This window comes from Plectropomus leopardus, chromosome 1 (genome assembly GCF_026936395.1).
Source record: "Plectropomus leopardus strain MGB_pleo_1.0 chromosome 1, ASM2693639v1, whole genome shotgun sequence".
In the NCBI taxonomy this organism is placed as follows: domain Eukaryota; kingdom Metazoa; phylum Chordata; class Actinopteri; order Perciformes; family Serranidae; genus Plectropomus; species Plectropomus leopardus.
In genome coordinates, this window is record NC_142176.1 from 41912968 (window position 1) to 41930467 (window position 17500).

The following is a 17500-nucleotide window of genomic DNA, read 5'->3' on the forward strand; positions in this document are numbered from 1 at the left end:
ATCACCTCCCAGAAATCCCTCATATGTGGCCACTTCCATGTATAAGGGGCTCGCCTTTCCATTATGGCTCCATAACACGCATACAGGGCCTTGGAGTGGAAATAATGACGGCTAATGCGATGGCTGCAATAGAAATAAACCTGCTAATGTTTTGAATATCCATCGCCATGCTTCTTGGAATGTAATTCCCAGAGGAGAAGTTGTAGAACATCACTCAATGAATCTTGCAAATGTTTTTTTTCGACATTTCAAAAATATTGCTTACATTTTGTGCACATTCGTAATTGAAACCTGTCAATTATTAAAGTTGGGTACTTGGACTTTCATCTTGACAAAACAAAAGACAGCAAAGCAGAAGAATTCATGTTGCTTTCCTGTAGTCCAGCATGTCTCAGTGCCCATGCACATTAAGTGGCGTACTTTTGATCTGGTAACTCCTTATGGCATTGACATAGCCATAAATCAAGTTGTTGATATTGCCATATCTGACCACAGCTTCCTATTTTTAGCACTGTTACTAATACTCACCATTACATATGCTTTTAAACGAATGACCAGAAAACGGTATTTTAACCACTCATCAAAGGCGGCCTTCTCTGACATTTTCCTGGGCGATCAGCATAATAATCTGCGCAATTAACCTTTTATTATCCATGAAATGGTTGATATATTCAACTGTAACCTTAATATACGGCCCCTGGAAAAAAAAATATAGAAGAGGGATAATACAAAAATGACATACAGGAAAGATGAACACTCCTCTCCCAAAGAGAAAGTCTGAACACAGGTGGTGTAGAAGAATATCAAACGTTAATTTCAACATAATGAAAGACTGTAATTATTCCTGCAAAAAGGCCATTCATGAGGCAAGACAATCACACTTCTCAAATATCATCAGTGGCAATGAAAACAATCCCAGGACTCCCTTCACTGTAATTTAAAGACTGCTTAATCCCCCAGATGCCCCCAAGCTATTCCTCCAACCATAACCATCCAAGTATGACCATTTCGCCCAGTTCTTTGATAAAAAAAACCATTAGTGTGGGCACAGTGCACAACTGCATGTCAAAAACTGCACAATGCATGTCACAAAAAGGTCTACTATAGAAAACAACACGTTGGATGAAGCAGGACTGAGGAAAATTGTTACTTAGCTAGAATCAACCATGGATGTATAGTGAATCAACCACATGCTTGTCAGACAAGAGCTACTGCAATCTTAAAGGAAGTCATAGACTGCCTCTCTACCAGCACACTGGACATACTGAACCTATCACTCTGAACAGGCACCTTTCCCGACCCTCTTAAAACAGCTATTGTCAGACCGCTCCTGAAGAAACATAACCTGGAGCGCTCTGATTTCGGAAATTGTAGACTAATTTCAAACTTGCCCTTTTAGAGTAAAATCCTAGAAAAAGCCGTCTTCACACAGGTCAAACAATTTCTCCGTGGGAATAACATTTATGAGACCCATCAGCCTGTTTCAGACAAAAACTCTGCACTGAAACGGCTCTAAATGAAAACAATGTTCCGATCCTAGACTGTTTGACCGTAGCACAGCCTTGATACCGTATACCACAGCAGCCTTATAAGTCGGCCTGAAAATTATGATCTATGGCACTATTTTTGAGAAAAATGTCCTCTGGGACAATCTTATATATTGTTTTATTTGCTGTTTTTATAGTACTGTTTGATGTTAGTTTTTTTCAACCTCCATTTTTACAACACAGGAAACAGTACGGTGCCCTCTTTGTGTTTACTCATATAATATACAAACAGTGCCCTAACATATGTTTTTGGAGGCAAAATTGTTGATGATTGTTCTTCAGTCAATAATAGGCAATACAGTAACAGAATCTGTGTTTATCAGAAGTGCCTGGTCACTTGAACTGAGTTTGGTCTTAGTTTTTTAGAAAGTGAGGCAAGGGTTTCGCTATCTCTCAGTCAGTTTCTGTACTCTTTTTGTCCATGGAGGTGGACATATGAAAATGCAAAAGTTTGAGAAACAGCCCAAGAGTGAGTAAAAACCCATCGGATGATTTGTTGATCTGAGCTGGGAGTTGAGCGAGGAGATGCGGCCACTGGCAGGATGGAGGGAAGTTTAACATACTTGATTCACACATACTACCCTCACTGGTATCATACAAAACTAGCTGAAAGGTGGCAAAGAGTCCTTTTAAATTAAATATTTTACTTAAAAACAACTAATATCTGCCATATTCGAATTTAAAGGATCAAATAACACCTACAAGAATGTGCTTAGTGAAGTCAGTGGCTCAGGAATTGTAACACTGGGACTCCCTCTGTCCTTGGTCTGCAGGTTTTAGGGACAGAGGGATGTGGTGTGCTGTAAAGCCTTCTGAAGCAAATTGTGATTTGTGATAATGGGCTTTATAAATAAAAAATTGAATTGAACTGAACGCAAGATGTGTTTTTGCTCCATTCAAAAAAACTCTTCATATAATTCTTGGATTTAATATTCTCTTAGTATCAGTAAAGTTTAAGATTTACACAATGAAGCCTGGTCAATAAAAGTTCATATCTGTTGGAACAAAAAAGATTAATTCAATAAGACAATTAAAGGCTAAAAAAAAAAAAGGCTGAAATTCTGATTTAATATTTATCTATATTTGGTTCATTATTAATCACGTAGATTAAGTTTGATGTGTTTCTTGTCATTTGGTCTCTTTAAACACAGATGGATGTAGAAAGTATTTGCATTCTTGTTTGTACAGTTTACATTCGGTTATTAGCTCATCTTGGTCATTTTAAGACCACTTTAAGACCATAAGTCATTGTCAGTTTTCCAGGAGATGTGGAATAAATAAAAAATGTGTATAGTTAATTATTTTGTGTAGAATTTCTATGAATTTTCCTTTTTCATAAACCTCCTCTCTTTTGAAGCTTCATGGAACCAGTTTTCTTACAGTTTTCATCCTGTGAAAGTTTTTTCTTATCTTGCTGTTATTAAGCAAACAGATATCCAGGCAACCATGCATCCACTAACTTAGTTCTATTTTTATATTTGCTATATTTTTTGATATCTGCACAGTCAGTTGTTAAGTCCTCTGTTCTGTTCATGTTTTTATTCATGGTTTATGTGCAAATGAATTGCCTGTTAACACCTGAGGCTGTGACTGTAAATGAGATTTGCACAGCTGAACATTATGTTATCACTGTCAGGCTGTAGAAAGAGAAGCTTTAAAATGACAGAAAAAGGGCGAGGATGTTCCCTGTTATATGTTTTTTTGTGCTGAAGCTGTTTGTTATAATTTGTTCTTAAACATTTTTTTTTCCATTTCACATAAAAGCTTCAGGTCAGTTTAGTCACCAGAATCGTATTCTTTCTACAGGCAAAAAGCCTCTGAGGCAGCATTTAGTACACTGTGGGATGCCAGCACTCTCCCCTAAAACGGCTAAATCTCTGAGCAATTACTGACTTTTAATTAATACATACTTGAGCAAATTGTGACAAATAAACAAGCAACATTAGAATGAAATAGTTTTGCAATCTTCTTGTAAGTGTCAGGGAGGAAACTTTATCACATCTGCAGTGAACAGCGTCTTTGGTAAAAGGCCAGTATTTTCCATAACTGCTGGTTGAAGTCTTAATTCTGATCTGAGGTCTGTTGGCTCACTGACTGTGTGAGTCTGCCTCACTCAAGCCTTCAGTTCAACATGCTGTCCTGCTGTTTATCTGAGCATGATGTGAAGCTGCTTCAGTATGTGATATGAAGGAACAGCTTAATACAAATTAAGCACAAAAATGTCTCTACTGGCTAAAACCCAAAGACCCAATAATACCTCATATGCTCCTTAAATTAATCCATGACTCACAAGTCCACCATTTTGTCTTGATTCATATAGATATTTAAAAAAAAAAAAATTATTTTGATTGATATGATTTGCATGTTGAGACTATTTTTGAGTATACATGTACAACATGTACAGTTTTAGGGTTTTGTAACATGTGTTGTTAACAACACGTTGTAAATCTGATACTCAACTTATGGCCCATGGGCGAAATCTGGCCCCTGATAGGGTGCTGGATTCCCCCACCCCCAAACATTTTCTAATTCACAGTGAAAATAAAGTGATTCACACTGGGAATTGTTTTTTTTTTACTTTGAGTACACATGAGGTGCCAGAGTGCATAAAACAGCACCCCCTCACAGACACCCTAGATTAGCCCCTAATGTCCTAAAATCATAGAAATGTCCTAAAAACCGTTCATAGAAGACAGATATATGGGCTCTTTATGAGAGCCCCTCTGTTTTACATGTACAGGCTACATGATGTTAGAAACTGCAAACCTCAGTGCAGAGAATGTGTTTGAAGTCATACAGAAACAATCTTACACTGTTTATCCAACGTTACAATATCCCAGTCACACGTCTGTTTCACAACTATTTAATAATCACATTGTGATCTCTTGTGCATTTAACATTTACTTCCTTTGTTTGACCTGTTGCCCTCTGGCAGGCTATACACACAAACACTCACACACACACACACACACACACACAAACACACACACACACGCACACACACCCACACACACGCACACACAGACACACATACACTCACATACATTTTTTAGTGCATTTTTTAGTGTATTTTTCCACGTGCATCTATATACAAATGTTATTTGGACATGGATATGTTAACTAACTCTAAATGTTGTGCACCTTAAAGTTTAGTCCACTGCGGGATGCCAGCACTCTCCCCTGAAACTGCTAAATATCTGAGCAATTACTGACTTTTAGGCTAATTATTACATATTTGAGTGAAATGTGACTGAACAAATAGACATGCAAAATTAGAATAAAATAGTTTTGCAGTCTTTTTGTAAGTGTCAGGGAGGAAACTTCATCACATCTGCAGTGAACAGCATCTTTGGTAAAAGGCCAGTATGTTCTGTCATTGCTGGTTGAAGTCTTAATACTGATCTGAGGTCTGTTGGCTCACTGACTGTATGAGTCTGCCTTACTCAAGTCTTCAGTCCAACATGCCGTTTGTCCTTTATCTTGCTGTTCCTTCCAGAGGAATCTACCTAGGACCTAACAGAAAGGGTAATACCTGGAACCATCTACAGGTTCTACAGACAACCCTTCTATTGTGTAATGGTTCCACCAATAACCTTTATTTGGGTTCTATCCAGAATCTTTCCACCTTCTAAGGGTGCACACAAGAACCTACACTGGAGGCTCTAAAAAGCACCAATTTACATTCCAAGGGTTCAACTGACAGCCCATCCAGGAGGTTCTATCGAGAACCCTTTCATATTCAAAGGGTTCAACCTAGAACCCATGGAGGAGTGTCTAAAAGTAGTAACTGACTACATTATGCATAGATCTCTCTCCCACTAACCATATTTGAGGTTTTTAATGGAGGTCTGTCTTACAATGAACCCTTTCTTAAAATTGGGGCTCCTCTGAAGCAAATGGTTCTGGGTGGAACATCAGCCCTTCAGGATGAACCCTTTTGAAACCTATTTTTTAATTTTTTATTTCCCTGGGAGTGTATACTATTCTATTCTATTCTATTCTATTCTATTCTACAACAAAACACACACGTTTTCTGGCACCATTTCTCCGCTTCCACATCCACCGCTGCTACCGCCACTACAAGCAGGAGTGTTGGCGCTCTGCTGTGCAGAGCAGCTCTCCCTCAGGAGAGAGAGAAAAAAAGGAGAGAGGGGAGGTGTGGAAGGGGCGGGGTTATGGAAGCCGTTCGTGTGTGTGTGTGTGTGTGTGTGTGTGTGTGTGTGTGTGTGTGTGTGTGCACGCGCACAAAGAGAGAGAGAGAGAGCGCTCGCGGAGGGGGGTCGCGCAGGCTTACCGGGAGGCTCTGGGAGCGGGAGGTGTGAGCGGGATCATGTGCGCTGCGCGGGGCAGCTCCTCTCCGCGGAGACGCTGTCCGTGGTGCTGAAAGGGAAAGTCGGGCTTTAAAAAGTCCTGTAATATGCACGAGCCTTGACGCCAAGTCGGAGTAGCAAAGGAGTGAAAATGAAGTCGATCATCAATGCCTTAAAAAAGGAAGGTAAGCAACCCGCGCCTCTTTTTCAAACACTTACTAAAGCAGGCTGTCCGGTTTTAGACGATTGGAATTCCTCCGCTGTTAACGGAGGCTGAATGTGGAGCAGCTCTCAGCTGTCCCGTGAGTAGAAGTCCTCATAAATTGTTTATGTCTTCGGAAAAAGTGAGTGCATGACACGGTGTGAGCTCTTTATACTGTCACTGTCAGGATGGAGGTAGGTCAGAGTGTATTTAGGCTTCGGGAATAATCCGCGACTTGTGTCTACATTTTTTTTCGTTTTGTTCGGACAGAGGGACTACTTTGCAGGTTACAGAGAGAGAGATGAGAAATTTGACTCCAAGGTGAAAACACCCACGGACATGACTAGAGCCGAACACAGCCCAAACAGCCCATCCATCTGCCTGTGTGTGAAACCATGTTGGTGGCTTTGATTCACCCGCTGCTATTTTCTCAATGAAGAGGGAGACTCGTGAGCAGCGGGCTGTGCAGCCTATAGGTGGGAAGGCTGCCAAAAATCTGGAGTCTGTAGGAATGAATACGCTGAGCTGATTTTCCTGATTAATGTATTCATTTTGAAACACTTATTAGCACTAATAGGTTGCATTCCTTGGATTAACAGAGCTGTGTAGTTGGATTGCATTGGAACTGCTCAGTGTGGTTGCTTGTAGTGAAATGTCTGTGCGCGTGGAGGTTGCAGGTTTATATCAAGGTGCAGGGGGCAAATGACACATTAATGATGTTGGAAATCTAGCTAGTGACAATTTTATTCAGAGAAGGTTAATATTTTTAGTTTTCTGTTCTATTTTTAGTGTGAGGCTCTGCAACAATGATTGTTTTTCATGTAAACTAAAGTTGAAGTGTGTCTGTAGCAGATTTGTACCTGATATATTTGCTGCATTACAGAAGTTGTGCTTCAGGCTTTCTGAGCGCTGCTTGTCAGATCAGATCTCTTCAGCTTTATTTGCTGGAATTTCTTTCAGCTTTTTAATGGTGCAAAGATCCAAAAACAGTGACTGAAGGGTTTCATTCCAGATAAGAAAAATCTGAAGGTGACATAAACTGTGCGTGCCGTTTGTGTCAGTACTTTTCATACAAATCCTCACCTTAGAATTAAAAGCTTCTATCTGACATTTTTGACAAAATTTAGTTATTGGCATATTCTTATACTTTGACAACTTATTAATATTGTGCGAGGTGTTGTTTTTTTTAATTATTTTTTTTATTCTATGCATTTTTGGATGATTTATTCTGAAAACAAAAGGGTTCATATCATTTATGTGATCTGAATAAAAATAACTTTGAAGCTCAATATCTCAAAACTGCTCAGATTGCAGATAAAAGCCTATAATTCTAAGGTGATGAAATGTTAACTGAAGAGGAATCAGTTACCATTCCACTAGATTCGATTCCAACAATAAAAATGTTAAAGTAAATTCTCCCCTTATTCAGAATATCGTTACATCCAAATCACCTAAAACTGTCAACACTCTGTAAGCTGTAAATTGAGTTTCCGGGAACTCATGAATCATCACTGTTTTGCGTCACTTCTGAAAGTGTACTTTCATGTCACTGTAATTTACCCATCTGTCATTTCAAAAGTAGGGAAAGCATTGCATTGTGGGGTTTTTATAAAACGTAAGGAGCATAGTGGCTGTGTGTCATTCTATTGTTGGAGTTCTAGTGTGGACAGAATAAAGATACACATCTCATATTTACTGAAGTAAAATGTTTCATACAGGAAGGGAAGGCAAACCCAGAGGAAAGGACCTCCAGGCTTCATGGGCATTTTTTTCCCACAAACATCCAAAAACACATTAGACGAGCCACATGACAGCACAGTTTGTCTCAATCAAGGATTTCATTCAGTGCAGCTATAAATCTCCTTTTTAACCATACTGAACAGTGCATGTTCTCTGCAGTGCTGAGGCAGAATCAGGGTGCTTTAAATGATATCCCAATAATTCCATATCCAACTACACTGAGTGACTATTTCATCTTGATGAGCACTTGATTACAACAGTAATCCATGTAACCAATTTCACTCACTTAAACTGAATAGCTCCATCTGATGGAAATGTTAAAAATAACATTTTCTCTGTGAATGTCCAATGTTGACTAAACCAAAACTAGGTTGTTTTTTGATAAATCACTAAGAGGAAACGAAAAAGTCCTCCAACTGAAACAGCAGTCATATGCAGTCATATCATATCAAAGTCATATGACCATTCCATGATGTTCGATAAAAAAAAACCACCTTCACAGTTGTAACTAAAACCAACTATTTAACCCCTTGAAGCCCTTTGAAGCAAATTTGCTTGATCTCTTTCAAATACATGGGAAGAAGGCAATTTGCAATGATAAAAGAAATTACCCAAAAATTAGTAAGAAATTAATTAAAAAAAAATACAAGCAAATTACCTAATAAAAAGGGTCAAAATAAAGTAAAAGAAAAAAAAAACTACAAGTAAATTACCTGGAAAAAAACACAGAAACTTAAGATAATTCTGAAACATAATTTTATTTTTAAAATTTTCCTATCTCTTTTAAAGTCATTTTCTTTATCTACTTATTTCACTTATTTCTTTCAATTTGTTGAACATTTCGCACCATTTTATTCATCACCTTTTTTCATGTTTTTGAAAGAAATTGCATCATTTTGCTCAGAGTTCGAAGGGTTTAATACTTGTGTAAGGTGTCTAAAAGCAGCACAACAAAAGCAATGTCGTTTCAGATTTTAGAAGGTTAGGAGTAGGCGTGAATGAAGGAGTAGTTCCTTCATTCATTCTTGTTGGTAAATCCCAGGCAACAGTCCAATAAACATTTCTTCATAATGAAAAAGAAGCCAATGATGAATGCTGATAGGAGACAATGGACTCTCACTGTGACATTGTCAGGCTGCGTCCTCCTTGACTTTTGTCATTAATCTTGAGAACAAATATTACAAATGTTGAAGGAAATCTAATGACGATTTTGGAGTCATGAAGAAGCCATTATTTCACCCCATCAGATATCAGTTTAGAGCTGTTAACCAAGTTAACCTGACCCTGATGAAGTTCTCTCCCTGCAGAGTTTGACCTCCATTCAACATTCCTTCCAAACTAAGTTGTTTTTTTTTCTTTTTGCTCCATTTCTTTCATTTATTTGTGCAAATTGTAGCATAAATTTGTAAAGCAAGGAGGCAACCACAACATTCACAGTTCACATCAGGCCTGCGGTCTTTGTTTCATGTTCCCATCGTCTCTCAACTGCTGACCTGTCATCTCACTAGGCGGCTTTTCATGACATATTTACGCAAAACGTGCAATATTTTTGAAATGCAGACAAAATACAATTGCGAGATGACAGCATTTCCATTTCGTGATGTTATGCGACTTCTCTCACTATGTTATGCAAGAAGCATGGCGATGGATGTCCAAATCATTAGCAGCTTTCAAATATCATCTGAAAGATTTATAGCTTTTACTGAGGATTTTTTTTTTTAAAATGTGGAGGATCTGAATGTCACTGGAAAATGAACAAGGAAAATACTGTTCTGATATAATGTTCTAATGATACAATCAGTTGAAAACGCATTTTAGTGATAATGTTCTGGGAATACTCATCTCTGGAGGTTTTCAAAACATTATTTTCAGGAGATTCTTCAGAAACTGAGGATATTTTGAGTCACGGTGACAAAAATTAAAATCTCTCTCTCTCTCTCTCTCTCTAAATATATACACACACACATATACATGTTTATGTGTGTGTGTGATGTGTTTTAAAACATCACTGTTTTCATTGATATGAGTTAATTATTTGTGAAAAATAAATCTCACATATTTTGTTAAAAATAAAAGGTCTGTGCATTGTAATGTCTATTGTACTTTTTTACTATTAGAAGTTTTCTGCATTAAAATGTTTCAGCTAGAAAAATCAAATCAATCTTAACTCTCTCTCTCTCTCTCTATATATATATATATAAATATTTGCATTTGGAACACTGGTGTCTTAATAGGTTAAGCTCTGTTCTCAGAATATCCTCATACAACGGTTTGATTGATATCCTACGAATCAGCACCTCATGAATAATGTCGTATGCTGGAAAGCCCTCTGAGGCAAACTGTTTTTTGTGATAATGGGCTTTATAAATAAAATTGAATTGAATTGAACTGAATTAACATTAAGTTACAGAGGTTAGGATTAGGCAAACCTGCTAAGGACGTTTTAAAATGACTGAAAGTTCACAGTATTTTTACACTTGTGTCCCTGAATGTCTTGGGGGACAGTCCTGTATTTTATGACCCATCCACCACCCCAACCTGCCTCTTAGCTGGTCAGCTCGGGACCGCCTCCTTCCTCACACTCCTCATTGTGCTAGTCATGTGATCACAGCTTTCCAAAATATGTGGCTTGTGCACGAATAACTTGCTCATGATTATGTGGGATATGTAAAAATGTTTGTGCATTAGTTCTTGTAGCAAAGTGTATGAAAAGTGTATGAAAACATTCTGTCCGTTCTCTCTCCAAACTCATCAAATAGCACCGCTCTGTCAGAGGGCACCCTCTGTGTCTAATTGGAACACGGCTGGCGATGAGAATGTGCTTGGACAAAACTGGTGGCGGCCGGATGGCATCAGGTGCATCCACATGCACGGGTGGCATCACAGTTGTTGCATGTTTTTGTTGACTTGTTACATTGAAAGGCACACAGCTGGAGGAGCCTCCATCAGGGCTCAGCCAGGCCAGGTTGGGTCTGATTTGAGAGCGTAAACATGAAAATCCTGGTCATACATATATAGATTTTACTTGATGATCAGCACACATCATCTTGGCACAAACTGGACTTCTGAGAGACAAACAGCAGTTGAAGTGTCTTCCTATGACTGCGTGTATTAGCATAATGTCAGCAGCATCACTTAGCCCCGCTGACCTCTGACATGCATTCCGTGTGTCAAGAACATTGAATTATATAGGTTCCACTGATTGCTTTTCCAGCTGTTACATAAAAGGCTCTGGTTGTTTTGACTCGCCACCCTCATTTTATTCAATGATTAATTTGTGCAAGTGAGGAAGTGCAAGAGATTCAGAGAGTTTTCTACTGAAGTTAAAAGCTGCCCTGCCAGCTTGGACAGCACACACACACACACACACACAACAACACACACACACACACACACACACACACACACACACACACACATTTCAGGGTCGCACACAGATAGACCAGTGGCTCCTAAAAGTGCAAGCTCATTAAATATTAGCACTTCTTCTCTTCATCAACACGTCTGCTGCAGTCACAGAGAGAGAGAGAGGTCTGAGATATTAGTCTGGGAGAGTGATAATGATTCGGTGACTCTCGCAAAAGTTGAGGCTGCCAGGAAGCGAGCGGCAGCACAGCTAACAGACAACAATGCAAGCCTGCTACCATCGTAATAATCAAGTCAATAATCAGGAGGTGCTTGTTCGAATGGCTGCAGGCCTGTTCTACTCTCCTCTCCTTGAGCTGGGGTAATTGCAAGGCGAGCTGCTGATGGTAGTTGTAGGCTTGTCATCTCACAGTGTAATGGAGGAATATATCCATTGGGAAATCAAGGCCAACCTCCATTACTGCTTCAGTCCGACAGTGAAGTGCAGGCAGTGGAGACCAGCGGAACTCAGCTCTGCTCATGGAATCCTGATAATCATGCTAATGATGGTCAGCAACGCAGAGCGTGGAGTCATGGCCAATCACCAATCTCTGGTCAATATTTGTGTCTCTGAGCTGCTCTGTATAAGGGAGACATTCTTAGATGCTGTATTAGTTTCAGCTGTATGTTGGTGGACCACATAGAAAGAGTGAGATTGGATTTTCATGGACTGATAAAGAAATAACAAGCCATGTATTACAATAACACCACGAGAGGCTGAATAGATAGATAAATGGATAGATGTGCACGAGTGCAAGTTGTCTTCTGGTGAGTCTGACATCACTGAGAGGAAAAATAGCACGTAAAAACAAGAAGCGAAGCTATTTATGTCCTCTCCAGCTCCGGCCCCATGGTATACAAATGCTGATATGCACTTTGTTCCCAGTGCACCACACTGATGGCTTAAGATTTTGCCAAATGGCTGTATTGCAGGCATCGCCAATTGGCGGACCGCGGTCCGGATCCAGACCAAAACTTTGTCATATCCAGACCTGTGGCCAAGTTGTAATAAAATTTAAGAATGAGAAAAATATTTTTTAAGAAGTAGTACTGGGCAATTCATCGAAAAATAATCAAAACCGAGATTCAGAACCTCTAACCGACATAAACTTGCCTATGTTGGGTGTTGGCTGTTCACCCTTCCTCACCGGGGCTCCAAACTCCCATGCATCTGCCATGCATCTCACCCTTCTGGGCTCTGACTCACGCTTTCATGACACTGAGGATTGATTTGATTTCTCACTATAAAGCCAAGCCTGTCTAATATCCAAAAGTTCAGGCCAAACTATTAAACATTTATTTTATACTTTCACAATAAATGTGGTCCTGTTAGTTAGTTAGTTAGTTATATTGGGATTATGAAATTGGAAAAACAATTTTCCAGGCCTTGAAATAGTTTGGAAATAAGAGAATGTTTTGAAAAAGTTTTCAATATACATTAATTTGGCTATTGTTTAAAATGTGTTCATGAAAATCCCACAAGATGTCTAACATTTCATGGGAAATGTTTCCCGAGTTACTCATTTAAAATCTAGTGCTGTGCTGTGTGATTGTTGAAATGTCACATGTTACATATTGGTGTATGTAGCATATTGGTGCAGGAATGTGCTATGAGTGAGTTAAATTAGCAAGTGCCAGCAGTTTGCTTAATCGAGAAAGCCTGAGAAGTACTTGTTCAGTAATGCATGGCTTTCAGATGACAAATATGATATAAAGCTGGAGAGAGAGAGGAAGGTCCTAGCTGTGCTTCATGGAGGCTCTGCACCAAAACGTTTGACGTTGTCATCAATGGGGAAGTGACTATGGTCAGCCATGCTGAAGGAAAAAGTGTCAGGACAGCCTAAAGGTATTGGCTGTGGGTCAGGTCTACTGATCAGATGGTTGACAGTTCAATACCCAGCTCCTCCAGTCAACATATCGAAGTATCCTTGGGCAAGATATTGAACCCCAAATTGCTCTTGATGGCTGTTTCATCAGTGTGTGAGTGCGTGTGAATGTATAAAAATTGAGTAGCAGGTGGCGCCTTGTGCAGTAGCCATGGCCACCAGTGTGTGAATGTGTGTGTGAATGGGTGAATGTGATGGTGTAAAAGGGCTTTGAGTGGTTGGAAGACTAGAAAGGTGCTCTACAAGTGCAGGTTTATTTACATGGAAATGCAGCAAAATATTATAGTAAAGTAGGGGGAAAGTTATGGGACAGGTTTTTAAAACTCATTGGTTAAATTAAATTGGAACCCTGTAAAATGCCATTCAGATTTCTTCAGTGCTTAAACATCATCATTTCTTTTAGGATTACACAAACACTTATCTCTAATTATACCAACTACAAAAAAAAAAAAAAAAAAACACATGTCACATGTAAATTTGATAATGAACCTTTGAAATATCTATTGTGGAAGCATCTTTCTGTCATTTTAATATAGATCACTGATCACATTTCCTCATACTGACTTTGACGTTGATGGCTGTATGTGTTGTAGTTACATCCCATCTATCAATATTTAGAAAGTATACAAAACAGTTGTGATCAGAAGTTATTCATTAGCTTTTTTAAAAAACTACCTTTAACAAATGACTAGTAAATCTACCTTGTACTTTGTAGAAACAATAGTTTTCAACTCAAAGAATTAAATGCGAAAATTCTAAAAGCTGAATCTCCTCCTCTTTCCTTTGCAGTGCCTTTCCGTGAGGCTCCAGCCTACTCCAAACGCCGCCGGGGTCCGTCTACTGGCAACGGCAGCGGAAACGACCAGTCGCCCTCCTCGTTATCAGCGCCACGGGTCCTCCTGCGCTCAAACAGCGACAACAACCTAACAGTCAGTCAGTACCAGCAGCAGCAGCACAGTTCTCCTGGCAACTGGGCCCCCCATCTGCAGCAACACGCCCAGCCCCACCCACAAAGGGCCCCCCAGCAGGGTCACTCGCAGCCTGGCTCCTCAGCATTACATCGCAGCCTGTCACCCCAGCTGCTCCAGCAGATGCCCAGCGGCAGCCCCAATGGCAACGTGGTGGTCCGGACCATGGGGAGGGGGGCAAGGAGCCGGTCACCCTCCCTCAGCCGGCTAGGGGAGGAGGCCCGTCGGGCTCAGCGCCAGCCCAGGTAAGAGAGGAGAGCTGTGTGTGTGTGTGTGTGTGTGTGTGTGTGTGTGTGTGTGTGTGTGTGTGTGTGTGTGTGTGTGTGTGTGTGTGTGTGTGTGTGTGTTTGAGTCAATCATGAGGAATGCTTGCTTTATATACACACTGTACCTGTCCACTAGGTTTTTATTCTTTATTTTTCTTTTCGCAAGATCCAGGCTGACTAACCTGGAGTTCAGAGGTGAACATATGACTCAAAGATTTCACTGTCAATATTTCGCTGCTGAGCTCCAGCACAGCTGTGCTCTGGTCCGGTCACATTAGAGAAGTCATAGCCGTCACATCTACAGTCGAGTGTCCAGAGAAATTCAGCTCTGAAAAAAAAACAAAAGAGGGGAATAAAAAGATTATATTAGCTTTATTTTATAGCAACATTTAATAGAAAGTTTACAAAGTGCTTTGACTAACAAGCAGGAGCAGGACACGCCAGAGATAATGTAACAACAGAAACTAAATAATACTGCCAAAATAAGGCCAGACAAAGAGAAAGAGATCAGAGTAAAAACATATAAGAAAGCAGACAGATGATACTGAGAAATAGAGATAAAAACAATGCAGCTAGCATACCAACAAAAGGAAAATAAAATAAAACGAATAAAACAAGTAAACACAGAATATTCATTGTCATTATTGTTATTGTTATCATTATCATTAGTACTACTACTACTACTACTACTAATATTAATGATAATAATAATAATAATGATAATAATAATAATAATGATAACAATAGTAATAAGCATGATCAAGACAGACTAACGAGATACATTCAAAGATTAATTAAAACATAAATATAAAAGACAATAACACATAGAAGCAAGTCTGTAAAAAAAAAAATGGCTTTATGAAGTGGTTTAAAAGAAGGCACTGATTCTGCGAGTCTCATCTCCTCAGGTAGGTCCTTTCAAAGCCAAGGGGCCCTGATGGCAAAAGCATGGTCAACTTTACATTTTAGCCTCAACTTTGGAAGGGTCAGAAGAGGCCCCACCTGAGTCTGTGGCTGCGAACTGGCTCATAAGGGGTCAACATTGCTCTTATGCAGCCTTGGGCCAGACCCAGACTAGCTTTAATAGGGTTCAAATCAAATGAGCCAGTGGAGAGGAGCCAGAGTTGGGGTGATATGATGTCATCCGTTAAAACTGGTGAGAAGCCGGGCTGCTGCATTCTGAACTCTTCAGAGGTGGGAGAAAGACTGTTGGATGACGCCTTGAAGCAGATTTCTTCCAGACCTCTGCATGTCTGACAAGATGGGATTGTGTTATGAATTGTCCTAAAAGAGTCAGCTCACCCAAATTATGAAAAAAATATTTGTCACATACTTCTAGCAGTATGCAGATAGTTTGGTTTTGTTTCTTCAGAATTTGGGATATCTATCTCTCTCTGTATCAAACTCAACTGCAGACCTCTTCAGATATTGTCAGGGGTAAGGTCAAGAGAAGTGTGATTGCTGACCTGCTGTATGCAGATTTACAGGAAGTAGGTTACTATAGTGCATGAAAAAGATTTCTCTGATTTCCTCTAACCTGGTTTCTCTGATTAACCTGGTTACTGGACTTAAAAGGGAACTGCACCGATTTTACCCATCACAATCTGTTCACAAGTGCTGCGGAGTAAACTGCTTTTGTGGAAGAAAAAAAAATCTGTGTCTCCAATAAGAGCTGTGCGAAGTCAAACAGTGTAAAGTGAATATCTTACCTACCTACACATTAGCTGCTAGCATAATTATGGAAGTGTAATGCATTCATTTGAGAAAAAAAAGTTACTCTGTATTAACAGTATTATTATCTCAGTATTATAAGCAAAATTTTAAATTTAAAAAGGGTAACCCACTACTCTATTTTTTAAAATTTATTAGATAATGAGCTTGTAAATTCCTGTTTTGGAATAAACTATATTATTATCTTGTTAATTCAGAAATAATATTTTTTTTTCCATGAAAAGAGGACATATATATATATATATATATATATATATATATATATATATATATACAGTCATGGAAAAAATTATTAGACCACCCTTGTTTTCTTCAATTTCTTGTTAATTTTAATGCCTGGCTCAACTAAAGGTACATTTGTTTGGACAATTATAATGATAACAACAAAAATAGCTCATGAGAGTTTAATTTAAGAACTAAGAACTATTCATTTTCCATGGTTTTCTTGATAATAACCAAAATTACTTAAATTCTTACATCAATAGCTATGGCATTGTACTGCCAAAAACACTACTTTTAAGCATTCCATGTTTTCTTTTCTGTTTGCTTTAAACACATGATACACACAAGAGTTAATACTTGATTGCATAACCATTGTTTTTGATGACTGCAGCCATGCATCTTGGCATGCTCTCCACCAGCTTCTGACATTGTTCTGCTGTCACAGCAGCCCATTCCTGTTGGACAAATTCAAACAAATTTTCTTTGTTTTTGGGCTTGTGGTTCTCCATTTTGAGTTTGATGATTTTCCACAGGTTTTCAATTGGATTAAGATCTGGTGATTGAGCAGGCCAAGGCATGGTGCGAATGTTGTGGTTCTCCATCCAGGCTTTCACTGACCTTGCCGTGTGGCAAGGGGCATTGTCTTGTTGGAAAATCCAGTCATTCGAGGCAGGAAAGAGTTTTCCAGCTGATGGAAGAAGACTGTTTTCAAGGGTAGTCCTGTACATGACCTGGTTCATTCAGCCTTCACACAATTGCATTTGCCCTGTTCCACTCAGACTGAAACAACCCCAGATCATGACTGATCCACCCCATGTTTTACTGTAGGGCAAGACAGTCTGGGTTGTAAGCTTCTCCAGGCTTCCTCCTAACCAGTAAGTTGGCTGGAGTGGGCATCAATTCAAAATTGGATTCATCACTGAAGAGAACCTTAGCCCAATCATCAACAGTCCAATCCTTGTGGTCTCGAGCAAAGAGTAACCGGGCCTTCCTCTGCCTTTCATTGATAAAGGGCTTCTTGCGTGCTCTGTGTGACTTCAAACCAGCTTCAACAAGTCGGTTTCGAACTGTCCTTGCCGAACAAGTCACATTTCTCGACAGTGCCCACTCATTTTTAAGGTCCCTGGAGGTCTGACAACGATTCCTGACACAGGAACGGATGAGTGCACGGTCATCTCGTGGGGTAGAAAGACGTTTCCTGCCACGGCCAGGTAGCAATTTGG

At 39.5% G+C, this 17500-nt stretch overlaps 1 protein-coding gene across 5 annotated transcripts in view; it reads left to right on the top strand.

Moving 5' to 3' along the window:
- Positions 1 to 17500, top strand: part of LOC121942216 (SH3 and multiple ankyrin repeat domains protein 2-like) — a 337093-nt gene that overhangs the window by 188315 nt on the left and 131278 nt on the right. For all 5 annotated transcript variants that reach the window (XM_088081324.1, XM_088081305.1, XM_088081308.1 and 2 more), the window contains one exon: positions 13880 to 14303. In XM_088081324.1, the coding sequence (XP_087937450.1) occupies positions 13880 to 14303 (424 nt within the window). The remainder of the gene's footprint in view (positions 1 to 13879; positions 14304 to 17500) is intronic.